This window comes from Podarcis filfolensis, assembly GCF_964270895.1.
Source record: "Podarcis filfolensis genome assembly, chromosome: 10".
NCBI lineage: Eukaryota > Metazoa > Chordata > Lepidosauria > Squamata > Lacertidae > Podarcis > Podarcis filfolensis.
Window position 1 is genome coordinate 37,906,339 of NC_139612.1, and position 27,902 is coordinate 37,934,240.

Consider the following 27,902-nt stretch of genomic DNA (forward strand, 5'->3'; position numbering starts at 1 on the left):
CCCTTTGCTCGGTTCTGTTTGAGATGACATTTGTGTCCAGGACATGTGGGGGGGGGGGGAGAAATTGACTGAAGCTAATTTACTCCGTGAATCTGCAAATCTTGTTATAGATTTTCAACTATCAAATAACTTTTCACAATACATGACTGGCAGATCTGTATTTTGAGCTAGAAAATTGTTAACTTTTTAGCATCTCTAGAACCAACTGGCAGTAGATCAAATCATTCTCTCTCCAAAACTCTGAAACAACAAGCACACTTCCATACCTCATCCTGTGTTCCTGAAACAATAAGCACTCTCCAGCTGGACCAAGGGTCCCACCAACAGCCAGGTCATAACCAGATACTGAAAGGAACGCAATGTACAAGTAGATCAAGCTCCTCAGTAGGACCGAGGAGTGGAATTGAGGCAATAGCATCAGCATTGCTGTTGAGTTTTCTCCCCAAATGAACCTTCTCTACCATAAGCATCAGATCTCAGCTATACCATCTGCCTGCAGTAGAGGGGGAAGGTCCCAGTGCTGTTGTGTACAAAAGTACTCAGCATTTTAAGCACCAAAGTATCACACAAGCCACGCTTTGTCAAACCCTATTGTTAACAATCCATTTTTGTGTCATGGTACGAGTACCATGTGGTGCCATATAAGCAGACTCAGACCCTGAGCCAGATTGGTCTTGGAGTCCCCCAAGTTTGTCTGTCCAAGTTTTGAGAAGCTTGATGTTGATTCTCAAAATGCTGTTTACATGACTGCAGATCACCTGGTTCTCAACTAGCGACACCAATTGTCTTATCTGAGTTAAACTTCAGCTTTCTCACCTACACCCATTCTATAGCTGACCTCAGATGTCAGTTCAGGAGCTTCACTGTTAAATGGACAGATAAAGTTGAGTATTGCCCGCATACTGGGGACACCCTATCCCAAATCCCCTAGCTGTCTCACCCAAGAATTTAATGTAACCAGATCAACCAGAGCCAACTCAGTTAAAGTCCTTCATAAAGAGTCTTGCCATGCCCCTTAGTGAGGCATCAAATACTACCAGCACCAAGTGAGCACAATGTGTTTCTTAAATTGGTCACAGTGGGCCAGTGGTTTTTCCTTTAACTTAGCTGTAGGCTAAGATATAAACAGTCCCTCACCAAAGAGAATACAGTGGATGACACTGTACACATACCTGGCAGTGGAAAACTAAGAATATGAGCTAATAATAAATAACGTGAACTTTGCCTATGGTACATTCTTAGTGGAGAGAATGCCATTCAATGCTTCCAAGGTCACAGAGCTCACAATCCCTTCATTTTGTTCAGCATCAGACAATTCTGATGTGTATAGTTTTTGAAAGACACAACACTGCAGTTTATCAGATGGTTATGGAGTTAGGGGCTTGGCCACTGTGATACGAAGCATGAATCTGTGCTATCAAAAGGATGGATTGCCATATATGACAACCTTGGCATGAATTTAATGGTGGGAATCATAAGCAGGCGCTCCTCATCATAAACAGATAATCCTGCTGAATTTTTCACACTGACAGCTGAATCCATTGTGTGTTTTCTAGAAACACACAGCAGCATGTGTGCATTTCCAGTGCTATCAGTTCAATAATACTGCATTTGTTTTCCCAATCCAAATAAATTATGTTGCAATGCTTGATGGTAAATTAACTTCTATGCACTAAAGGGTATTTTCTCTCTTCTGTATCAATTTGAATATTGCCACAAAGAAAGAATACATAGTTTTCCCTTTATACCAAACATCATAAATCATATATGGGTGATTATTAAAATCTGCCATTGTAAGAGCGCAAAATAAAACTGAACTAAATGGAAGGTAAGTCATCAGCAGCCTGGCTGGAACTGTGGACAGCAGGTAGGTAGCTGAGTTGGTCCGACACAGTCAAAAAAAAAAAAAAAAAAAAAATTCAGTAGCAGCTTAGAGACCAGCTACGTTTGTTCTGGAAGTGTGCATGCACACGAGAGCTTATGCCCAAAACAAACTTTGTTGGTCTCTATGGTGCTACTGGACAATTTTATATTTTTTATTTTTATTTCGAGTATCTAAGCAGTTCTGCTAGGACAAGGAATTTTAGCTGTGCAATGGAACTTCCCCACTCTTTTCTCTCCTTGTGCATACCTTCCAACATTCCTCAGGTGAAAATGGGGACATTTCTCACTCCCCCACCCCCAACTGACCTTCCTTGACCCCCCATGTTTGTCCCCCACCATCTGCAGAGCATTTTCTATCAGAAGAAGGGCAAGTTCTGTCACCACTACACCAACGGGACACAGCACACACACCTTCCACTTTCCTGAGAATCCTGACTTTATTTTACTTTATTCTTTGGTAGATTTACAAAAAGGAAAAAAAAAACCCACACATATAAATAAATGTTAGAAAGGCACAAGATCAGACACAGACAGCCAAAACATTAAATAATAATAATAATAATCGGGACTCCTTGTGCTCTGCTCTATTCCCCCTTTCTTCCCTCCCAGGGTGGCTCTGCCCTCTGTCTGCCCCTCAGAGCCAGCATATCACATGAGGCTGAGCCTTGGTGGCTTCAGTCTCTCCTCCTTGCCTGCTCTCCAGCAGTCACTACAAGCTGCCCAAGGGAAGAAGCTGGAAGAAACAGCCACGGAGAGGCCATGGGATCCTCTCTTGCAGGCACAGTTACCACCACCACCATCGCTTGTGACAAGTGCTGGCTCATTCTCCTCCCCAACTTCAACAACAGAGGCACTTGCAGGGAAAATAGGGACATTCCAGGGAAGGTGGCTCATCAGGAGTGAACTTTGGTCTTTCCAATTTCAGCAGCACCTTGTGTGAGGACAAAATTTGGTGTGCCCCCGCCTCACAGATTCCATTCTGCTCTATTCATTATTCCATAGCTGTGATGCACCATGGCACCACCTAGGCTTGGCGCCCAATGTGGAGGAACTGGTCACACTACACTAAATTCACCTCTGGATTCATAAATCTACCTTTGGGCATTCTCAGTGTCTGACTATAGACTGCTGCATGGCATGCACACATTTTGGGCCCTTAAGCCTGATCATGCTGGCACAGCACATTCTCACTGCACCAGGATGGTACCCCTCACGAGGTACCACCTCACAGAAGTTCTTTGAATATGCAGCTTCTCTTGGGGTTTGTCCTTGGGATGTTGGGGCCCACTTACTTAGTGTCAGGCGGTTGCAAGCAACTCCCACAGCCGGTTGTCCAGGAATGTACAAAGACAAGGAAAAGTTCCTTACCATCCAATTTTTATTCGGTATTTACAGAGACAGACTTTGGAACACAGCCTCTTGGACAATGGCATTGTCCCGAGTGACTCTCCACCCCTCTTCTCTCCCACTTCCTCATTTGTCATCAGCATCATCAGGTGCTGTTACATGCCCTCTGTCTTCGAGTTCTTTGCTCTCTGGCTTCTGGGAGGGGGCGGGGTCTGGAGTCTTTTGAAAGACACTGTATCCATCAGCTGTTGTCCCCCTGGTGCTTCCTCTTTCTCCTCCTCCTCTCCCATTATTTCCCAATGTTTCACCTTATCTGCCTCTGAGCTGTGACCCCCCACAAACCTCTGTTGTAATTCTGAACTGTCTTCCTCTTCTCTGGAAGGGTCAGTCTGCTGCGTTCTCCACCATTCCTCCTCTGCCCAGTCCCTGACACTTAGGATATAGGCAGTGACATTCATGGCAGGATGAGCTCTGCCAAACTTTCAGATCCAGGCCACTGGCAGAAGGGAGTCCTCAGCTTGTCAAGGATACATCTACCCTCACCAGGTTAATCACTGCTTGATCCACTTTAAAACTTTCAGTTCTCTTAAATGCTTGTGCTGCAGTAGCTGATAATAAACTTGACAGAATACCCACATGCCTATGTGACTAAATATAGATAGGGCCATGGTATGTGGTTTAATCCATAAAATAGTCGGTATTTTGGCCCTTCAGCAATCCATTTTCATTGGGAACTAATTTGCAGAAACAACATGTATCTATGAGCTGTGTATATAATTTTTTTTCAGATCCAATTGTTTGTTAAACAGCTCGCTGACTGATGTTTAGTTAGACGAATTAGCAATTTAATAAGTAAAGTCGTAATGGTTTTTGAACAAATGGGCCGCACAGCTTTTGATCCGTTTTCTCAAAACAGGATGAATGACAGAAAGCATTTGTTTTACAAAACAGGCACTCTTGGCTAGTGATCCCAACCACATTTATTTGTGTGAGAAGTCCATGAAAGGATAGATGAATGAACCACTTGACTTCCAGTCTGTGTCACTTTTGTATAACAAGCAATAATCCAAGTTCTGGGAAACATTTTCATTGGTTATACAGATAGGAATAATTACCTTGGTGGTTTTCTCCCCTTTCTCATTTCTTTTTTCCTGCTTTTCTATCCAGATCATAGAATCTTAGAACCATAGAATTGCAGAGTTGGAAGAGACTACAAGAGTCATTTGGTTCAACCCCCTGCAATGCAAGGATCTCTTGCCCAAAGTGGGACTCGAACCCACGGCCCTGAGATTAAGAGTCTTGTGCTCTACCAATGGAGCTATCACAAATCTTCCTTTTTTAAAAAATTAATTTGTTTCTCCTTGTGATACACTTTGACATTGATCCATAACTATCATATTTCTGTCAGGTAATATGTATAATGTACAATATGCAGCGTTGTGCATTCCAAGTTATGTCATGATTGGAGACAGATAAATTAGCATTTTCTGGACCACCTGAGTTTCACACATGCAGTCATAAATCTGTTGCATCCTGTTTCTGTGGTAAGCTGCAGATTTATTTTTTAAAAAGAACTTCAGATAAAAAATTCTGATTTAAGTATTATTTAAATACATATTTATCACACTTCCTATCAAAGTATATGACATCATTGGAGTTGGCTTGGCACCTTTCTGCCCACAGAATGACCTGTTTAGGGGCTTTTTTGCAGGATGACACAGACTGAGTTTGGCAGGACTGAGGAGAGGGACACCTTTTCCTAATCCAATGCCCCCTGCAGTCCAGTGCAAATCACACTTATCTCAGAGTCAGCCTCATGGAATAGGTTTTACTTCTGAGCAGACATGGTTAGAATTGTACTGTTGTTCTGAGAGGTGTGGATTAGGTCAGTTTGTATTGGAATTTCTAAAGGGTCCCTAGTCCCAATACAGCCAGCATCACTTAGAGCAGGTTCATATGATATCATAGGAGCCAACTCCAGGGAGCTTGGGAAACCACAATAATATAATTGTGGGGGCTGGCACCCACAAAGTCAATGAGAAAAGCCAGCAGCTGGTGGCACTGCCTCCAAGAGAGAAATAGTTCAGCTCCACCCTCCACAGCCAGCCAGCAAGGCATACTTTTCTGTGAGGAGGAGCTTGGACACAGAAGAGGTACCCCTCATAGAATCATAGAATCATAGAATTCTATGAATCTATGAGGGGTACCTCTTCTGTGTCCAAGCTCCTCCCTCCCCATAGAAAAGGGTGCTTCACTGGCAGGCTGCAGAGAGGAGTAGGAAGAAGAGGTGCTGACCTAAGCAACGTGGACGTGTGACATCACACACACCTGCATGTCACAAGTGCTACATACAGGTGTGGGCATGTGATGTTGCACATCCATGTTGCGGTGGCGGGCACCCACAATCCTAAGGGCGAGCTAGCACTCCTGTGTGATTTACTCCCCATGTCAAGACAACCCAAAGTGCTTACACATGATGGCATATGTGTAACGGTACATCGTCTGAAGTCCCTTAGTATTTTGTGCATGGCCTTTACCAAAGAATCATAGAATTGTAGCGTTGGAAGGGACCAAAGGGGTTATATAGTCTATCCCCTGAAATGCAGGAATCATAGCTAAATGATCACTAGCGGATGTCCACCCAACTCTGTTAAAAAAAACCTCCATCCCCGGCTCCTCATCCTTCCCTGCTTGCCTGCCCCCAGGGGTCACCAGGCACCAGAGCCCAGCCTGGCTTTGCCGCATCTCCAGAAGAGGCCGGCAACTGCAGAGGCTCTGTGCACACCAGGTAGAGGGCTCCGTCTGCCTACTTTACACTCCTGAGGGTGCACTCCTGAGATTGGGCTGCCCTTCGGCCAGGCTATACTTTGGCCAGCCAGCACTTACTTGCTCATTGCTCAGTGTGCCAAACACCCCAAATGACAGCGGGAGTCACCCAGGCCCACGGTAAGCAGGTGTGGAGGGAGGGAGGTAGAGAAGGGACAATCCCAATGCAGTCTGGCCTGGTGCTTCTCTCTGCAGGCATCTGGCAGGATTCAGCCACCAAGGGCTGTGTTGGCTGGCCAGGCTCCCCCATGCACAGGTGGGCAGGTGGTGTAGCTTGGCTCTGGTGGTGGGGAGTCACTCTGCTGGCATTGGTGACTTTTCTGCCCTGGGCACCGGCAACCCACGCTATGCCACTGACCCATAGTATCAATATATGAGGACCAGTACCTCATTTTTCACACCCAAAAAAGCAATGCCTAAATGTTTCAGTTTCTGGGTGGTACTGCATTTTCATTGTATTTCTATTTCGGGATGCATGGACTCCAAGAAAAATGTTGTAGTCTTTTCAAACTCTTTTTTATCTCCTTCAGCTTATCAAATGACTTTTCTGAACTGGAACCTCCACAGTTGCTTTAGCATTTTGCTTTAGGCACAATCAAAGAGTAGCAATATGTGCTGCTTGGTTCCGCTTATAAGAAATGCTACAAAGGGAAACTTTCCTGCCATTTTTTCCTATCCTTAGTAGATAACCGTTAGAAAGAGTTTTAAGACCTGGTCTTCAGTGGGCTGCCTTTGTGTCCTTCTGTGTCTTGAGACCAACAAATTGGAAATGATTGCTAGAATCAAGCCATGTAATTAGACAGCATAACATCTAATATACTCCTTTTGTCAGTGCGCCAGAGAGAAATTTTCTGTAAATGACACATTACACCATAAAAACCCCACTTTCAACAGGCCTGTTAATGATGATAAATAAAGAACTTGTGGAAAATCAAGCAATTAATCCATTGGAAGCTTTCCACTGGAGTCACTAATAAGGCATCAGGAAATGCAAACACATACATAAACAAACCCTATGTGAATAAACTGTTTTAGATTACTACAGGGTTTTTTGGGGAATAAGCACCCCTAACCTCAGCAGTAATGTCTTTTATGCCATTTAAATAAATCAAATTATTCATTTAAGAAAGATGATGTGCAAAGCAAGTTCTTTTTATTAGAAAGTATTAGTTACACAGATGTATAATTTTATTTTGTGAACAAATCAGATAAGGCAGCTACATTATGTTTTTGTTTATTAACCATCAAATAATGCATTACAGGCATAATGCACTGCTGGTAATAAATGCTGAAATTTAGAATGTAGGAGGATATTATTGAGTAATTCAAACTGAGGCTATGTTAAGTAGGACACTCTGTGAAATAAAGAACAGAAGGTCCTGGCATGATAGTAGGCATAATATTGGATCCATTAGCACGGTAAATGTCCTTCGGGGGTTTGGCAGTCTGTCACTTTGGCAGGTGCAATCATTATTTAACAAAATGTCCCAACATTTCTTACATTGCCCAGATCTGTGTTTTGCACATGCACTCCCTTTCTACAGAGTAGTCCATTAACTGCCATAGTGCATGATTTCAGCATAATGCTAAGTTCCAGACTGTACGGAGCTGAGAGTCTGCATGAAATTGTCAGAAGAAGATGGGCCAAAAGTGAAGATACTAGCGGAACTAAAGGATCTGCAGGGACAGATGGAGGGAGATGGAGAGCTGGAGGGAGAAAATTGCAAGTGTTTAATAAATTGGGGGGTAATGGTGGGGGTTATATGTATTTATTGTAAAGTGGGTAATGTCCTGATTGAAATGTCATTTCCTCATATAAGGAACATCCACAAGTATAAGAAAGATGATAATTTGCCATTATGTAATCTGTCATTTCCCCAGCCAGAAGGTTGAAAGAAAAAAAGAGAGAAGTGGTCATAAATACCGTATTTTTCGCCCTATAGGGCCCTATAGCCCCATAGGACGCACCTAGGTTTTTTTTTGGGGGGGGAAATAAAGAAAAAAAATTATCCCCCCCCCCCAGGCACGGGGCTGGCGCGGGGGAAGCCCGAGCTTACCCCGACACCAGCCCCCAGAACAGGCTGCTATCCGCAAGCCTAGGGAGGCCAGCGGTAAGTCGCGCAGGTCTCCCCAGGCTTCGGAATGCAGGCAGCTCTGCGCAGCCATCAGGAGGCGGGCGTGAAGTGGCGCCCCGCTCCGGATGGCTGCGCAGAGCTGCGCTCCCCCCGGGACTGCAGGCAGCTCTGCGCAGCCATCGGGAAGCGGGCGCGAAGTGGCGCCGGTCTCCCGAGGGTTGCGCAGAGCTTCCTGAAGCTTGGAGAGCGAGAGGGGTCGTTGCGCACCGACCCCTCTCGCTCTCCAGGCTTCAGCAAAAGCCTGCATTCGCCCCATAGGAGGCACACACATTTCCCCTTCATTTTTGGAGGGGTAAAAGTGCATCCTATAGGGCGAAAAATACGGTAAGTTCAAACCCAATACAAATATGTTTGACTGGTTTAGACCTGGTAGGTGTATGGATTCTTTACTTTCTTTACTTTAATCTGTTTCTTCCTGTTTTGGCCAAGTAATATGGATCTGCCTTAGATGTGATGCTAAGGTCTTTGGAGAAGGGCCTGGGACAGGTTGACTGATGTTTTTGAATTCTGCATACACTACTATGTTTGTATTTTGCATGTTTTTTGTGTGTTTGATCTGAAACTCAATAAACATTAGAGAAAGAGAGAAAGATTGGAAAAGAGTGTCACAAATGTCTATGCTTTAAGACAGACCTATGAGCTTCTATATGTTGCTGGACTCCAACAGCTTTCACCCCAAGACAACATGGCCAATGGTCAGGTATGATGAGAGTTGGAATCCAGAAACATTTGGAGGCTCATAGGCCCCTCATCCCTGTTCTAATACACTTACAGCCCAATCTTTTAATGACTATCCTCACATTAAACATCATATCAAATAAGAACATTTACAGGAAACATCCACTAAAGCCAGCTAAAAGATAACAAATACCTCTAAAAGCCCATTAGAAAAGGAAAGAATTCAGGAATTGTGCAAAAAACACCCATTAAGGCAACTGGGCTTAGAGAGAGTTCCAGAGTTGAAGTACTACCACACATACAAAAAGTGTGTGCTACTACTCTTTCTTTCCTGTCCAAATTAGGGTATTTGCCAAATGTACAGCTTCATTGACTATGCAAAAGCCTTTGACTGTGTCGACCACAGCAAACTATGGCCAGTTCTTAAAGAAATGGGAGTGCCTGATCACCTCATCTGTCTCCTGAGAAATCTCTATGTGGGACAAGAAGCTACAGTTAGAACTGGATATGGAACAACTGATTGGTTCAAAATTGGGAAAGGAGTACGACAAGGCTGTATATTGTCTCCCTGCTTATTTAACTTATATACAGAATTCATCATGTGAAAGGCAAGGCTGGATGAATCCCAAGTCAGAATTAAGATTGCCGGAAGAAATATCAACAATCTCAGATATGCAGATGACACAACCTTGATGGCAGAAAGTGAGGAGGAATTAATGAGGGTGAAAGAGGAGAGCGCAAAATATCGTCTGAAGCTCAACATCAAAAAAATGAAGATCATGGCCACTGGGCCCATCACCTCCTGGCAAATAGAAGGGGAAGAAATGGAGGCAGTGAGAGACTTTACTTTCTTGGGCTCCATGATTACTGCAGATGGTGACAGCAGTCACGAAATTAAAAGACGCCTGCTTCTTGGGAGAAAAGTGATGACAAACCTAGAAAGCATCTTAAAAAGCAGAGACATCACCTTGCCAACAAAGGTCTGTATAGTTAAAGCTATGGTTTTCCCAGTAGTGATATATGGAAGTGAGAGCTGGATCATAAAAAAGGCTGATCATCGAAGAATTGATGCTTTTGAATTATGGTGCTGTAGGTGACTCTTGAGAGTCCCATGGACTGCAAGAAGATCAAACCTATCCATTCTGAAGGAAATCAGCCCTGAGTGCTCACTGTAAGGACAGATCGTGAAGCTGAGGCTCCAATACTTTGGCCACCTCATGAGACGAGAAGACTCCCTGGAAAAGATCCTGATGTTGGGAAAGATTGAGGGCACAAGGAAAGGGGGATGACAGAGGATGAGATGGTTGGACAGTGTTCTTGAAGCTACCAGCATTAGTTTGACCAAACTGCGGGAGGCAGTGGACAGGAGTGCCTGGCGTGCTCTGGTCCATGGGGTCACGAAGAGTCGGACACGACTAAACGACTAAACAACAACAACAGGCTTGTCTCAAGCCATACTGCTAATTAATGAGTCACACGTGGCACTCTCAAATGCTCCAGAGATGCCAATAAATATATTGCTATTGTTGTCTGAATTTCACATCAGCCCCTGAGTGTTTTGGACACCCTGGACATTGGAAACTGCCTTATACCAGGTCAGAAATATAAAATAGAAGTCAGCCTTAATTACTGAGTCCCAACTAGCATTCTCAAAATCTCTGGAGATGCAAATAAACTCTGCCATAAATATGGCATATGTCGTTTAGCGTTTCCTTCGTTATACTTCTGTAAAGTCCTTCCCACTCTCTATTGCTTTTCTTGCAACCTGATCCAATGAGTCTCACCTTATTTAAACTGGATCTTTTTTAAACATATACCGTATGCAAGACACACCCTGAGCCTTTTAATAAGCAAAAATTTGGGTTGTTCCAGCATGGTTAGATATAAGATCTGTAAGTGGGGAAAGACTTTCCTTACACTGCTGCACCTAAAGCTCATTGGACTCCCAAACCACAATCCTAATCTAGCTGGATTTTACAAGTGACACTGAAATTCAGTGGAATTTACTGCCATGGAAATGTAGAAGGCGTTACCATTTTTCAAACAGCCTTTTCTATTTTTCCCCATCTCCAATTTTCCATCAATATAATACCTAAAAATTCAAACCTTGTTTCACAGAGACACCCTCATCAAGGGCATATATTGTATTCTCAGAAGTTTGAAGTTCTTTTTTTCCTGAGCATTTAAGTAGGCAGAAAGAAATATTTCTCTGAGATGAATAAGTGAACAGGGAGCCAACTCAGAAAATAATGAATTATCAACCATATAGATTTGTCACTGCAGTAAGGAATAATGGATGCTGCATGCACAATTACAAGTATGTACGAGAGACTGAAAAACCAGCCTGCTTCTTGTTAATTTCATATTTGCAGATTTATTAGGGAGGTAAAGATTTATTCAAGTAAATCCTTCTAATGACAGCAGACACTAGACATAAAAAAAATACAGTCGGGAGATAGTAACCATGACAGACACAAAGAGAAAGTAGAACAAAGCTTTGTGCAAGAGGAACAGAAGTAGGGAGGGGAAGAATACACACACACACACACACACACACACACAATGCATTGTGCTATACATCATACAAAAAATGAACAAATGCCTTTCCTTTAGGAAAGCTCAATTTACATGTTGAAAAACAAATTCTCCCTGCATCATTAAACCTTAGCAAAGTGGATGCATAGTTTGGGATAAATTTTGTTTACTCCATTTCACACACAATTCTACCTCCCCCCCCTCTCTCCCCCCCTCCTCCGCCCCAAGCCATCGAGGCGGACTTTCTTAATAGTTGTTTGAAACAATCCTGGGATAGATGAAAAGGCTGAATGGTTACAGTATAAGCACTTGAGAGTTTAACTGATTTCAGTGGGAAAGATTCAAGCACTTGCTGCAGTCTCTTGGGACTTAATGACTGCCTCACTTTGACTGAATTATGCCCAACATTACAATACAGCATCTTTCCCTGTTTGCGAGTGAAGCCTGCATAGGAGCTACTGCCAACTCGCTGCAGGAATGCTACTGAGTACCTGAAGTCCTGAACAAAGATGGGTTGCAGAACATGGCAAGCAGCCAATAACGAGAAGTGGGGAGTGTTAATCCTATATCAAAATGTGAAATACTTAACTTTGGCAGCTAAAAGAAAGATAAATGTCACAACTACACCAGTTTACCTGTCACAGAGTCACAATTCTCTAAACTTTTAACACATTACAGTTTTCAGGATTCCTTGAGAGAAGCCATGTGCTTTAAATGTATCATGTGGGTGGTGTTTAAACCAGAGTTCCTGTAACCTAGAGTGTTGTCCCAACACTGATACTGAAGGGTACTATACCACCACATTTAAGGTTGTGTTTCACTGCAGAATATCAGCTCTCAATTGCCCTATTTCTGAGGGGTCCGCTCTGATGAAGTTGGTAGGTTTCCTGTTACTTCTGAGGATGGAGCAGTAAAATGAAGGCAGGAAGCTGAAAGGCTGAGTACCTGGGGAAGAATCGTGGGAGTGAGGTGGAAGGTGGACATGAACTCTACTTCTGGCACAGGTCTAGAGATACCTTGAGTTTCCTAAAGCTCACCTCAATTTCACTCAGGAAATAACTGGGTTTTTTCAGGGGGGTGGAATGGGAGATATTAGAGGGGCACTTGTAGCCCCTCAAATGCATTCATAGCCCATGCTGATACACTTATTAAAAGGGGATGGAAATGGGAGTGTGTTTTGGGGCTGGGAGTTACTCTTCTGTGAGTGGAAAATAGCAATTTTGATCAAATTTTTATCTGAGCTGGATAAGTGTGCGAGGGCTTCACTCACTCACCTTTGAGGCTACAAAGTTCATTTCCAAGCTGGGATTGGATGAACGTCAATGGGATCTCTACATGGAAATAACCCCCTGAGTTCACCCCTAATTGCCTGTCTGTCTGCCAAGTTTTGTAACTGCAAGTGCTCAAGAGCCTTACCCTGGCACTGGGTAAGAAATATTTGCCTTAGTGGCTGTTTCCCAAGTTGGTCGAAGGAGAGGGTTTTTGTTTGATGTCTCAGGGCTACTCTTCTGATGCAAAAGTGCCTGAGTCTAGGTCCTGTGTTCCGTGGCATAGTCACCTGAACACAGAAAAAAAAAATTAGGCATGCCCAATGGAAGTCAAGGACAAGACCAGACTTGAACTCTGATGTCAGAGGATGGGGAAGACTGTGGGGTAGCAGCCATGTGTGGAGATAGCCCCAGAAATGCCTGCCTTGTTGGAGACTCCCACAGGAAGGAGACCCCAAGAGCTTACATCCTCATCATTTGCTTTGCTCAAGATGGCAACGCTGACCCTGCACCTTGGAAACCTCCTTGGTGTGGGAAGGCACCATGCTGTTACAATCCAACAGGCAAAAAGAGTAGAAGGCTTCCAAGCCCCCAAAGGGCCAACAGCTTCTGTAACAGGGGTTGGAGCTAGAATAACCCTGTAGCTACAGAACAATTAAAAGCCAGCTGTTGCTGTTGCAATTTCTAGCTTGCTGCTCTGAGTGTCCTGGCTTGTATCCAAATCTTACCGTCTGTGGCGGAGCTTCATGCTCCGACACCAGGGTGTGTGTGTGTGGAGAGAAGGTGGGGACGGGGCTTGAATGCATCCCACGGGCGTGGCATGCCACCTGTGGGGGTGGGGCACCCAGTGCAGGCAGGGGGGCAGCCGCGATGGCACCCCACCAAGATCGCACTGCTGGGGGTGATACGCTCCCCCTGCACTCCTCTTCTTCCACCAGTGCTTACCCCTTCCTTGACTTTCATATGTGTCATCTAACTACACAGAGAGGTAATCATTTGTTGACTACAACCACACAATGAGTTGAAAAGGGATATGGAGAAAATGCATATGAAACAATCTCCCTGATTCTCTTTGTATCAGTTTTTTTTTTTTTTTTTGCCTTTAAAGAGCATTTTGCACCATGTCCAAAGCTTGCAAAGTGCTTCAGGTGTGACCTGTCCTTTCATAAGCCCATATCACATCCAAAGTAGCTAGCATCCATATTTGTGAAAGAGACTTTTGAATAATGAGATTTTCCTGAGTTGGAGGATATCAATCATTTGTTGTGAGTCAACCCTGAGTATAAGAAAAATATTCCTGTTTGTCTAAAAGAAAAAAGAAGCATTGTACCTCTCTCACCCCAAAATGTGCATGACTCACTTGAGAGCGCTAGATTTCCTACTGATATTGACCTTGAAATGCATCAACTCTCATTTCACCATGCTCTAGCCATTTCAGCTCTCAAATAAAAGATATCTTAGTATTAAAGGCCTCAAGAAACAAAATGTATTAACTAGATCACTTTAATGCTGCCTTAGTAAAGTTGTAACCTCTGTGATCCCCATTATAGAAGAGAATGTATTCTACTTGCTCTTGAATGTACATGGTCAAAACACTTATATCCCAACTATTTCTATGCTATTGAATTGCTACATTACTTGCTGTGTGTTAGGAAAACAGCTTCCTTTGTTAAGTCTGACATGCTTTGAGTATGAATGCAAACATTCTACAGGGCAATACTCTTTACGTCATTCTTGCATAAGGCAGTGCATCTTGTGCTTTCTTAGACTAAGCAAAGAAAAATTGTATCAGGAAAGTTGTCCCCCAAGAAGGGCTTTCATTTCATATCTGCTATCAAATGTGTTTACAATGTTACAACAATTCACTGTCTCGGTATTATTCTTCCTTTTAAATCAAGGCTGGGAGACCTGTAGACCTCCAGATGTTGCAGTCCTCCACAACTTCAACCAGCATGGCAAATGGCTAGGGATATTGGGAGTTGTAGACCAACAATATCTGGAGAAGTGCAGGTTTCTCATTCCTATTCTGGTAGTTCCAAATTACTAAGGCTACAATCCTGTACCCATATAACTGGGAGTAACCCCAACCAAACTCAATGGGACTTACCTCTGAGCAGAAATGTATGGGATAGTGCTTTATAAAGGTAAAGGGACCCCTGACCATTAGGTCCAGTCACAGACTCTGGGGTTGTGGCGCTCATCTCACTTTATTGGCCGAGGAAGCTGGCATACAGCTTCCGGGTCATGTGGCCAGCATGACTAAGCCACTTCTGGAGAACCAGAGCAGCACACGGAAACGCCGTTTACCTTCCTGCCACAGCTGTACCTATTTATCTATTTGCACTTTGAGGTGCTTTTGAACTGCTAGGTTGGCAGGAGCTGGGACCGAGCAAGGGGAGTTTACCCTGTTGCAGAGATTCAAACCACCGACCTTCTGATCAGCAAGCCCTAGGCTCTGTGGTTTAACCCACAGCGCCACCCGTGCTTTATAGTAGTTCTAAATTACTCCGTTCCTTGTTTTTGATCAACACTTAACTTCCCTTCCTGTGAAGTTAACCCATGAATCCAGACTATAGAGTCTGTAGTATTCTTTCAATAGTTATATAAGCAAGACAGGACTATCTCACGCAAAAGTTATGGTGAATTTGTTATTGTATCTCACATCTGTATAAATGTATTTATTAATTACATTTATATTCCCTCTTTCTTCCAAAGAGCTTAGGGTGGCTTCTTCCCCTCTTTATTTTCTCCTCACAACAACCCTGTGAGGCAGTGTAGGCTGACAGATACTTATTGGCCCAAGGTTCAGCACTCCAACCATTTCAACACACCGGCTCCTTAATTAAATTGCCCACTTGCATAACAAATGGCACAAGAAGGATTTAGATAAGTACATAATTTAAAGTTAGGAAACTGACCTGTGCAAAAAACAGCTTAAATTCTGAGTTTCTAAAATAATTTGATGTAATCCAGCCAAATGATAAATATTTCTGAGTCCCGTTAATTTCAGTTAGAGTCTCCTGATAAAATATAAGTTCTAAGTCCTTAATTATAACAGGGTTGAATTTTACACCAGAACTCTGGAACACTAGAATTCATGGATATACAATGAAGCTGATTGATGGAAGATTCAGAGAGACAAAATAAAGTTATTCTTTGCATAGCGTATAGTTAAACTATAGATTCTGCTCCCGCAAGAGGTACCCCGCAACTTGGATTGCATATCAGCTTTTTGCGCAGATAGTGGGTAATAGGTTGCTAAAATATCTGTGGGATAAAACTTATATTTTAGAATATTCTTTTGGGTCTCATATGTCAACTTTCCCTGCCTCCATAGACCAACATGTTTAAAAAAAAGCCTTAATATTTTCATTGGATCCTATGCTCCAGTGAAGATGACAGACTTTGTGGGAGGAAAATCTTAACACTTTAAGAAAGCGGACTGAATTCTGCAGAGAGATGAATTCTACATCACTCCAATTTGGTCCATAATGACCGCTCCCCGCTTAAAACTGGGGGCGCCCTTTGCGTGGACGCGTGCAGCCCCTAGATCTGGAGCGGCTCCAACAACATAGGCTTGGCTTTGCCTTCCCTCAGGTGGGATGCCTGGAGGTCTCCGCCTACCTCAGTCAGTCGTCCAATCCCACCTGGGGGAAGCGTTGCCAAGGAGACCAGGCCAGGTAGGGGAGGGATTACCTGCCCACACAATAGAGGGAGGATCTTACCTGGGAATCCTCACTTGGCTCCAGAGCTATTTCGGCCCGATGGCGTGCACCTATCGGACCTTGGTAACGAGCGTTGGCTGAGCGACATCAGGCATGGCCTGATTGACTGGTTGGAGGATGGCAAAGGCGTTTTTCAGATGTAGGTAGTCTTGGCGGCGAGACCGCAATCTTTGCGGTCTCGGGTGGCGGTATCAGGCCTTGGGCGGAATCCTTTTGTCCATCTTCCTCTTTGCGGCGGCGATACCAGGGTTCCCCGTTAAAGGGGTTTTCTGAAGGGAGGCTTTGACCGTACGCCGAAAGGTCGTCATTGCTCTCCCCTGCGGCGGCGGCGTTACGGGGGCGGCTATCTCTGCTTGAACATATGTTCTCCAGAGCCGGCCCATCCCCCCCACACACACTGGATAACCCTGATGCTCCCTAGGTCCCTGGCTGGGGACTGGGGAGGGAGAACGCCCAATGCCTGAGCCAAGGTCTACCCACATTTGAAATTTAATAAAGTTGTGGCCAATTTAATCCCATAGCACGTTGTCTTGAGTCGTTATTCCACATGACGGGGGGACCGCACGGGATCTGGGGACTCCGCCTGTCCACGCAAGTAGTTCCCCTGTTTATTTTTTGTAAATGGCATTTGAAAAAAAGTTTGTGGTGACATAGTTGTTAAATAAATGCATGCTTCTCTCCTCCAACAGGAATTGGTTGTGTTACCATTTAAAATCCAATGCACAGAACCTTTAATCCTTCATGTATCACTTTGTGTAAGAGTCTGCATGTCAACAAGATTTATCTCTTAATACACACTTAGACAATAGGTGTTCTTTTGATTAATCTTGTGGCTAATTGTGTACTGAATGTACAGCTGCAAATTCCATCCAATTATTTTCTCAAGGATAATGACTAAATATACAGTACTTACAGATAACTGCACCTTTTAAATAATGCCTCAGCTTAAGCTCATAAATAATAGTTTACTCTGGTAATGGCACTGAAATCTATGGTGCTGATCCTCTTAGTCAACAGAGAATTCTGTGCCGGCTGCTACACACAGTGTTCTCTTCCACTGAAGACACAATTGCTTCATTGATTGACAGTACTTGTCATCTGTTGGGACACAGGGAGTGGAATGCTTAGCTTTCATCCATTCAAACAGGTGATGAACAAAGCTACAACATCAGTCATCCGCTTGGGCAGTGTACACATGATGCAAGAGCACAACATGTGCAGAAATGTGACCCATCGTAACTTACTGTTTAGAAATTACCAAAGATCTGAGGTAAGAAGCTAGCCTTTAAAACCTCATATGAAGGATAAGAACTTAAGAAGAGTTCAAATGGTACATGGGATCAAGCATCCTACTTCCCACCATCAAAGCCAACAAGCGGGACAGGAAGGCAATAGCTGTTTCCTGATTATATACTCTCCAGCAATGGGTACTTTTACCCATTTTACATCTGATGAAATTGTTTTGTAGTATTTAGAATTTGTATGGATGATTTTATCATTTTAGAGTTTGTTAAATTGGTTTTAATCAACCTTAGAGCTTGCTCTTCTATGTTTTATTCTGTTTAATATGTAAATCACTTCAATGGCTTTATGTTAGGAAGAGGTTTAAACATTTGTTTATTATTCTTATGATTATCCTGATATCCTACCCCCGATAACAAAGAAAGAAATATCCTACCCCCGATAACAAAAATAAATTTTTGAGAAATCTTATCAAATTCTTTTTTTGGCATCAGGAGATACAATTTCAGCTGCATCCATTCTTTGAATCTAAGGGTGATTTGGATTTTTCTTTGAAAGAAAACCACAGATACAAATAAAAGGATATCTAGCATTTCTAGCATTTACTATAATATGAAAGAACAAAAGAAATAATCAAGAGTTCTTATTTGCTTCCCCATCAGTTTTATACCACTAATTTTACCATTTCTTAATTCTTCTCTTTCCCTACTATTGGTCATATTATTGCCTTTATTCAAACATATATACCAACAAGAAATCATTTTGTGTATTTATGAATAACTGCCTGCAAGAAAATGTCTTTGTATATATTCTGCTATATTCCTGAGCTGCCTTGTGGGACATCTTTGGGAGAAGAAAAGGTTAAAGAGTAAACCCTACACAAATCCAGAGTAGAATCCACAGTGGATGGTCCCTTGCACCTCCTTCTGGCAACTCCTGCAGCCAACATGGTGCCAAATGTATTGCTCTGCTTTCCTTTGGATCACATCAGTGAGGCCGAGAGGGGGTTCTTGCCATCTGGGCAGCCCAGGACCTCCATATACATTGCCCAGACTTGCGCCCCAGAGAGGACTCTACACGGCTTGACTTCATCCCCACAGATGCACTTCATTTTCTCTTGAGACAGATGGATGCCAACAGCAGCAATCTGAGCTCAAGTTATAACCTTAAGCAAAGCAATGAGAAACTCTTGAGAGGAAAGAATGAAGAACCCAGTGGATTATGTACCTATCAGACCTTTGTTACAAATATACATTTCCAGGAAATGAGTTCGCCATACAGCAGCATTCAAGCTATCAAAACATCAACAGAAGAGAGAGTGAATGAAATATTCAATGGCTTTCCTCAATAAGAAAGGTAATAAAGAAAGCTATTGCTGGCAGCCACCCATTTGAAAAGGTAATATGGCTGTTTGCAAGCTGAGCAGTGCTTTTTTCTCCCTTCATTGAGCAAAGTTCCCTGCCGTTGAGTAACTGAACTTAATTTCTCAACGTCAACATCTCTGCTAATCCCACACCCGCTTTCAAAGCCAGCTCTGTTTAGCTTTACGTGGAACGAACTGAATGCTTTACTTTCAAAGCGATAGGTGAAACAGGAAGATTTCTCTCATGCTTCTCTACCTCAAAAGGGGAAATTACAAAATGACTATTCTGCTACTTATTTAAGTGGGAAATTGGCCTTTTATGTTCATCAATCCAACTTGCATACATAAAGCAGGAGTGAATGGTATGTTTTCAAACTGCTTTACTTTTACCTTTGCTCTATACACAAGTTCCAAGACTTTTAAAAAAATACACTCACTGATCCCCTTGACTCCTGCAATCTTCTTTTTTATCTCTGCCTACTAGTAATTTTGCCTCAGCAAAGCTGTTCAACTTGGTCATTTTAAGTGATCCTCAATGAGACACTGACTATTCCCCCCATTTATTTTATTTATGTCCTTATTACGGTTGTATCCAGTGCTGGCTTTGCCTTTTCAGAAATTGCTTTCACTCATAAAACTTTGGCCTCAAATTGTTGCTGCCATACTTCCTCACTTAAACCCTTTGTCTTCTCAGCCATTCCTGAGAATCACTGGCTAAAATGTGGTGCCCCAATTTATGCTAACAGAACCCTCTTGCATGAAGCAAATTCACCACTAGAAATACCAGCATCTCCATGACAAGGCACCCTTAACAAACAACAGTTCCTAGAATTATTTGGGAGAAGCCATGACTGTTTCAAGTGGTATAGTGCTTTAAATGTATGGTATGAATATGGCCTTAGGGAGTTCATGAGAGAGGCAATATATGAACCAGGAACTTCCTGATTCATAGCTCTGTTCTATGATACACCATATCATAACAACAATGCACCAATTTAGGCAAAACTATGTAGTGCAATGGTCTCTAGACACAAAGATTATTCTTCAAACATCTTTATCCATCACAGAGTAGGCAGTCAATATACCCCAAGAACCATCTCTCCCCACATAAACTAAGCCCATTCATCACCTCAGGCCCTTCTCTGCAAGCCCCCATGGAAGGAGTGATGACATTGAGGCCTTTTCAATGGTGGCTCCCCACTTATGGAATTATCTCCTCAAGGAGGCACATCTGGAATCATCACTATCTTCGTTTAGGTGTCAGGCAAAAACATTTCTTTCTACTGAGGCTTTCATCATTTAATTTGGAGAGCTTTAGGTATTTGTGGTCTCTTTTCAGTGGGTGGACTGTGTTAGATGTAATTTTTTTTTTCATTTTGTTTTGGTTTTATACTGGTTTTAATCTTTGCAGTATTTTGTAAGTTGCTTTGGGTTACGTTTTATTAGAAAAAAGACTAATAACTGCAATAAACGATCATAGTCAAGGTTGGGGATGATCTATAAAAAGGTTCACTTGGGCTCCAGACCTTGTCAGCTTGGAGCTGTTCAAGGTCCCACGCTGTTGCTCTGGTCCAACACTACCTGCTCTTCTGATTGAGTGGTTGATTTAGAACTGCTGCTATCTTGCACCTCTCTCCCATATTGGAAGGTCCAACTCATGATCCACTTAGAAGAGATGGATTAGATTAGGAATGAGGAACCTGTGGGCCTGCAGATGTTCTTGGACTTCAGTTCCCATCATCCCTGCTCAACTGGCCATGCCAGTTGGAGTTGATGGGCATCTCAGACAACATCGGGAGGGTCTCAGATTCTATATCTCTGGATTAATTGATCCAGAATATGTAATATGATGATGCATCAAGATCCCACCATGAACATGGTAACAATATGAAAGGCACATTACAAAACCTCTAACTATAGCGCTAGCAGAACCATAAGTTTAGGGTTAGTGGAATGTTCAGTGTAAAATGTTCATCTTAAGGAAATGGATTCTAAATCCAAATTAATTTTAGTTTATCGTAACAAATTCTTTCCAGTTTCACACCTGAAGCAGATGGAAGGCGACTGCATCAGTAAATCAGTCCCTTCAAATTACTGTGGTTTATGAAGCTCATCTGCATTTTAATCAGACATAAAGGGTTTATTCTTGGAAAACCTCAAGAATGCCAGTTTTTGCCACCTGGAAATACATGGGAGAATTCATAGTAAATCAAATAAAATATGTTGCACATTTTAATTTTGCATATATTTCTCTCTTGAGACTACAGTGTTACATAGTTACAGGTATCAATATTTTTTACTAGCAATGATATATTAGAACTCAGATAAGAAGCTGATTTTCTGCCATAAGCCCATTTAATTGGAGATTTAGGAGTTTTTCAACAGTGTTACAAAAGTGCAATAATTTTAAAAATCCAAATGTAGTTGTGACACCTTCAAACAACTTCTATAATCTGAGTGTGGGTCAACCAGTTCCCATTTAGAGAGAGAACTGATGTATTCCAATTAGGATTCCCTTTATTATTATGTTATGATTTATTATTATTGGGTCATAAATGCAGCAAAGAAATGCAATAAAGTTGCATTTATAATAGTTTGGTTTCAATCAGCTCAGTCAAATTATATGAGTGAATTCATGGGTATCCATTATGTGCTATGAAAATCCCCTTGTAAGTGCACAGAATTCCTTGTGCTCTTGGAGGGAAGAAGAATTTCGTCAATCAACCAATTTAAACTCAGAAAAGAAAATAGTAGGAGTCGCTAACATGAAATGCCATACTGTGGTTCCCATTAGCTCCAGTCAGCATGATGATGGGAGTCAGCAAGGGATGATGAGAGTTTTCCACCAACACCTGAAGGACAGCACATTGGCTAGCTTGCATTACAGACTCTGATTCAGATGCTCAAGTGCCCAGCTCCCAAAACTAACTATTCCATGTATCCTTTTCTTCAGTTTTATTTGTTGCTTCAAACAGTTCCTTACAACCATTAGGCATTATACACTCTTCACAACCATATTTCAGATCTCTTTCCATCATATGACTGCATCATCATCAACTTTTCCACTTTGCTGCTCAGGTCACAAGGAATCAGTTGGATAACTTCATTATCTTTCCACCCATCTGACAAATAATTTCCCAAAGATGAAAAAATGTGTGTACTTGCCTATAATATTTTTTTCAAAGCTACCATACTCCTTGACCACATGCATTTAGTTTTCAGAATATGTCACTTTTTTAATACTTTAGTTTACTGTTATTTCATTTAATTATCATAACATACCCTAATTGTTCGTGTTGGCTGGTGTTTATTTAATATCTTACTTTTTTGCTCTTGCTGTTTTCAACCATGGTGGTAGAGCTGAAACTCCATACCAGTATTGCATTTAGGATTCCAAGCCTCCACGGTTTTCTTGAAGTCTGGAGAGAAAGAAAAAATCATAATATATACCTCTTCAACTTATTACCACTAGTACTATTTCATTTATTATGAGTTGGATCCAACACTGCCCTTCTACGATCAATATGAGTTCACTGCAGACATTCATGAATGAAAGTAGGGTGGGGACCATTTTTAGCCAAGCAAACGCCCACGTTGTTTCACAACATCCTCCAACCCTCTAGAGCAGCTGGGCCAGCCCTATCATTAAGCAGAGATGGATGCAGCAAAGTGATGAAAGGCACCAGCTTAGGAACTCCCAAGGGAACCCCCAGGGGAAGAAGGCTCAGAGCCGGTGGATTGGTTGTGGGACTACAATGAGTGGTCAGAGGCAGAAGATTGGGAGGAGGATGTGTCAGAAGCTGAAGCGCAACAGGGTTTAGGGAGCAGGAAGAGACTGTGGAGGAGCACAGTTCTCAGTCAGAGGCAGAATAGGGGGATCAAGGGGCTGAATAGAAGAAGGCTGTTGAAGACACCAAGGAATCCCCCTCTCCTGCTGTGACCAGCTCCCATCCCCCCTGGTCTCCCAGAACACAGAGATAAATAAAAAGGACAGAACAAAGAGAGACAAGACAAAGGAGCCTTAGGCTGCTGGTGAATAATAATAATAATAAACATAATAAATAAACCTTTATTGTCACTACACCACCTGTGTGCAGTGAAATTAAACGACCCCCCCCCACATACACTCAGTCTTCTTCACACTCTGTGTGCTTATCAGAAGTCAATTACACCACTATTTTTTTTCCATTCAGCAGCCCAATAGCCCACGGATAAAAACGGTTCTTTATCCTGTTGGTGTAGCTGACTATACTTCTGTATCTCCTGCCCAAAGGTAGGAGATTAAAGAAGTGCTGGCCAGGGTGTGAGTCGTCCCTAAGAATTTTCCTCGCTCTCCTGAGGCAGCAGTCTCCTACAATGTCATCTAGCGAACTCTGAGGACAGCCCATGATGTCATGTGCTGTATTTGCCACCCTCTGTAGGGACTTCCTGTCCATGGCTGTCAAACCAGCATACCACACTGTTATACAGTGCGAAAGGACACTTTCTATTGTGGCCCTGTAGAAGGAGATCATCAATTGTTGTTTGACATTATTCTTTCGCAAGGCCTTGAGGAAATGGAGTCTCTGTTGTGCCTTCCTAACCACCTGGGTTGTATTGATTTTCCAAGTGAGGTCTTCACTAAGGTAAACTCCCAGAAATTTAAAGGAAGAAACTCTCTCCACACACACTCCTGATATACAACGGGGCTAGTTCCTCTCTCTACCTCCGAAAGTCCAACACCATCTCCTTTGTCTTGCTGATGTTTAGGTTCAAGTTGTTCTCTAGGCGCTATGTGGAGACTTTTTGAATCTCCTCCCTATATGCTGATTCATCTCCACCTGTATTAGAACGATTATGGTGATATCATCTGCAAATGTAATAACTGTGGTGGATGGATCAGGTGAAATGCAGTCATATGTATACAACGAGTACAGGTAGTACACGAGCACACATCCCTGAAGGAACTGGGGGAGGAGCCTTAGAAAGCAGTAGGAAGAGGGGAGGGAACTTCAGTCCTTGCAACTGAACTGCTTCATTGGGGCAAGACATACTGGGAAGAGTTGCTGTGATCACTAGGCCTGCACTGTTTGGGTTTCTTTGAATAAAGAGTTAACGTCACTGACACTGAGTGTTTTATTGATGACTTACTCCTGACTCCAGCTCCTGATACTCCTGCGTTGTCAATCCGGCACTTTCTTGAAATATTCAGTAACATCACTATGAATTTTAGTGAAGGAAGTGAAATTGGCTAATAGAATAAAGTTAGCACTGACAGTGTGACACAACTCACAACGGGCATCTTGTCCATCAGTATAGGAAAATGACCACACCTCCAGTTATGTTAAAGCGTGGGGAACTAGGCAGCATTGAGCAGCAAAATGGCTTGACTCAATAATTGTTGTTTGCCCTCCTGCTTCATTATGGAACCTTTTATAGCTGCTTAATTCAGGTACTTAGTTGTGAATGCTGCTAATCGAAGTAATCATGAAAATTAAAGCTTTTTCACAAGGCAAGAACAACGTCTGCATTTATAGTCACATAAAATAGCAATAATTTCATTATGTGCTTTGTCACTTTCACCCTCATACAGTTCTTTCTACCCTTCTATATGCTGTATGCATAGGGGTGGGGGAGAGACTTTGTGGATGCCATAAGCATTTGCTGAAGGTTTGCTTGACACACAATCCAACCATCTGCCATGCTGCAAGTGTTGACATGTCCCCAGCTGTCACTGGAAACCTGACTCCAATCTTGAGGATTGTTAAAGCATGTGAAGAAGAAAAGCATTCTTATTGCTTGACAGTGACCTCTTGGTATGAAACTCAGTGAAGTTCAAGCCTAGCTAGATAGACAGACAGATGGATATTATGGCCATTAGATGATTGCAAGGATGATTGCAAGGGCAACTAGCGGAGGCTGCTGAGCAGAAATGACTCACCACACCACTTTATCACAGAAGATTCCATAAACCAAAATAAACTACACTTTTCTCCACAATCAGGGAGATTGCTTGGTGTGGTGAGATGTTTGCATGCAGTAGCTTGCAACTTGTTGTTTAGTCATTTAGTCGTGTCCGACTCTTCGTGACCCCATGGACCAGAGCACGCCAGGCATTTCTGTCTTCCACTGCCTCCCGCAGTTTGATCAAACTCATGTTGGTAGCTTCGAGAATACTATCCAACCATCTCGTCCTCTGTCGTCCACTTCTTCTTGTACCCTCAATCTTTCCCAACATCAGGGTCTTTTCCAAGGAGTCTTCTCTTCTCATGAGGTGGCCAAAGTATTGGAGCTTCAGCTTCACGATCTGTCCTTCCAGTGAGCACTCAGGGCTGATTTCCTTCAGAATGGATAGGTTTGATCTTCTTGCAGTCCATGGGACTCTGGCTTGGGCAAATATGGCAATTTTGGTTTCTTGGTTTCTCTTCCCGCCCCCCATCTCCACATTTCCACTTCAGTCTGCACAAATAATATATAATGCAACTGTTAATGAAATCAGTGACCATTTGGAGGCCGATTGCCAACCACCTGTTTTAAAAATGTATGGACATATTGACTAATTATTAACATTGCCCAGTCAACATTTCCTCAACTTAGAAAACAAAAACCACTGAATAAATATTCATGTCATCAATGTAAAAGAGAGAGAAAAAGTCACTAATTATGCATATGCATCTGTGCTGAAGAAATACTCAACACTGCCAAGAGACTTCAAATTGTGAATACGTTTGGGATCTGAATAGCCTTGCATTGCAAATAATAATTTCAGAGAGAGTTGTAGTTCTTTCATTGCTTTTAATATCATGTATGTCCAGGAAAACAAACGTTACACTTTTATTTTTAAGCAAACAGAAATGCATCATGAGGAAAAACAAATTATATTTGTGCCAGATATTTAGATTCCTTCCTTCTGGCATAAATGGTTCAAATTGTACATTTTCTTAATGTTCATGATACAATTTCCCAGGAATGTGAAAGATTCCTTGGTAATCAGTTACTGTTCTTTCTCTCCTTTCACAAGATAGGTAGTAGCAAAGACATTTGGTAGTTTGGGATGTAAATACAAGGATGGACAAAGCAGGAAAGTATTGCTGGGTTAGAAGCACCCTGAGGAGCAGTAAGAAACTACTCTTTTGCTTTTGGAGTTTTGAGGCAAGATCAGTCATTTGCTGCATATTAATAACAAGAATTAAGAATTAAGAATAATGCCAGCAGCCACCAACTCTAACTCCTGATTAGGCTCTCTACACATGATCGGGAACACTGCTTTTTATTAGTGAAGCAACCCAAACTTGTAACTGTTCAGTCTCAAGAACGAATCTGATGTCCAGATGAATACAAAGCTTTGGTGTCTCTCTAGTGAACTGAAATATTCTTGTAATTCTAACCAAGTTTGATTATGAGTTAATTCATTGTTTGTACACATGAATGTTGAGCATGCATCTTTGTTCATATTCAGATATTGATTGCTGCCGACTCTTGACTGAGGTATTAATTGGCATGATTTCTTCACCACAAGATGCCAGGGAGGATTACAACAACATAATACACAGTTATAAAAACCGATAAAACCATTACAATTATGAAACAAGAAAATTCATTTCACTTGGAGCAGGACAGTATTCAGCAAAAGAGGTGAGTCTCACAAAACAAAATACAGTAGCTGTCAAAGGTCAATGTAAAGACGTGTGCCTTCATAATATGGTGAAAGGTGAACAATAAAGCACATAGGAAAAGCTAGACACATCTATGTGGGGAGGGTGCTCCACAATTTAGGGGGTGCCACGGATAAAACTCTCTTCTGGGCCGCCATGTTGCACACGTCTGAGGGTCATGGAACTATCAAGAGAGCCCCCTCAGTAGATCATAACATCTGAGAAGGTTAGTAGGAATGAAAGCAGTCTTACAAACATTTTGGACGTAAGTCATTTAGGCCTTCAAAATACTAAACCAGACCCTCCAGGTGTCCCTATTTTCCAGGGACATCCCTGATTTAGAGAAGCTGTCCCAGATAATATGTTTTGTTTAAATCTTCAATAAAAATTATACAAAAAAGAAAAAGGTAGCCCCACACAGAGCACATTGCAGTAGTCCAATAAGAAACTCATCACAGCATGGAGTACAGTGGCCAAGTCATCACTGTCCAGGGACCACAGCTGGTGACCCAGCCATAGCTGGGAATGGCCACTCGGCCTCTGAGACTACATGAGCCTCCAAAGACCATGCTTGATTCAGGAACACCTCTGAGCTACAAATCTGTTTCTTCCAGAACAGTGTCAAGCTAAATACCATTCCTGTTCTCAAAAGCTGCTCCAACTGTTTTTACAAGCCTCCTCACAACTTGCACAAGTGGAAGAATAAAATAAACAAACTGGTGGTGTAATGAATTTTGGCAGGGAGAAATCTCTCTGGTTTACTGTGAAATCCTCACCTGCGTACCTGCACTATACCCTTATACTATAAACTGAAAATGTATCCGACAGGGGAAGATTCAGCTGGTAAGTTTATAGATATATTGGAAAGAGCAGGTAGGAGGTGCTTTGTCTAAAAGGAAATATGTTTTCACTCATTCCTCTTGCAAAAAAATCAATGCAGCTCACCCCTGACATTTCCTACTCTTCTACTCAGGCACAAGTAACTCTGAGCCCATATTTATTTATTCAAGTGTTAGAATGCTTTTGCACTTATTGTTGGCATCCATCTGTCTCAAGAGACAATGGAGTGTGCCTCGTGGGGTGAAGTCAAACTGCTGGAAAATCAGAGCACTTGCTGTAGCTGCAGAGACTGGTAACTTGTAACTTCTGGCTCCCACATTCTGTTTACTGCATTAGCTGCACCAAAGTGACCTTTCCAGGGTACAAGCCTGGTACAGTGGTAGCTCGGGTTACAGACGCTTCAGGTTACAGATTCCGCTAACCCA

At 42.4% G+C, this 27,902-nt stretch overlaps 1 protein-coding gene and 1 long non-coding RNA gene across 4 annotated transcripts in view; one reads left to right on the forward strand and one right to left on the reverse strand.

Moving 5' to 3' along the window:
• MGAT4C (MGAT4 family member C) overlaps positions 1–27,902 on the reverse strand; it is a 320,040-nt gene that overhangs the window by 214,980 nt on the left and 77,158 nt on the right. For 2 of the 3 annotated variants that reach the window (XM_083573463.1, XM_083573464.1), the window contains exon 2: positions 22,327–22,422. In XM_083573463.1, coding sequence (XP_083429589.1) covers positions 22,327–22,353 — 27 coding nt within the window. In that variant the 5' untranslated portion in view covers positions 22,354–22,422. Of the gene's footprint in view, positions 1–22,285; positions 22,423–27,902 lie in introns of those variants that run through there. The other variant, XM_083573467.1, reaches the window with a different exon arrangement.
• On the forward strand, positions 17,610–27,369 carry LOC310743329. Its single transcript, XR_014538955.1, has 4 exons — positions 17,610–17,668; positions 18,767–18,996; positions 26,442–26,617; positions 27,252–27,369. It is a non-coding gene; the product is annotated as an uncharacterized lncRNA (long non-coding RNA).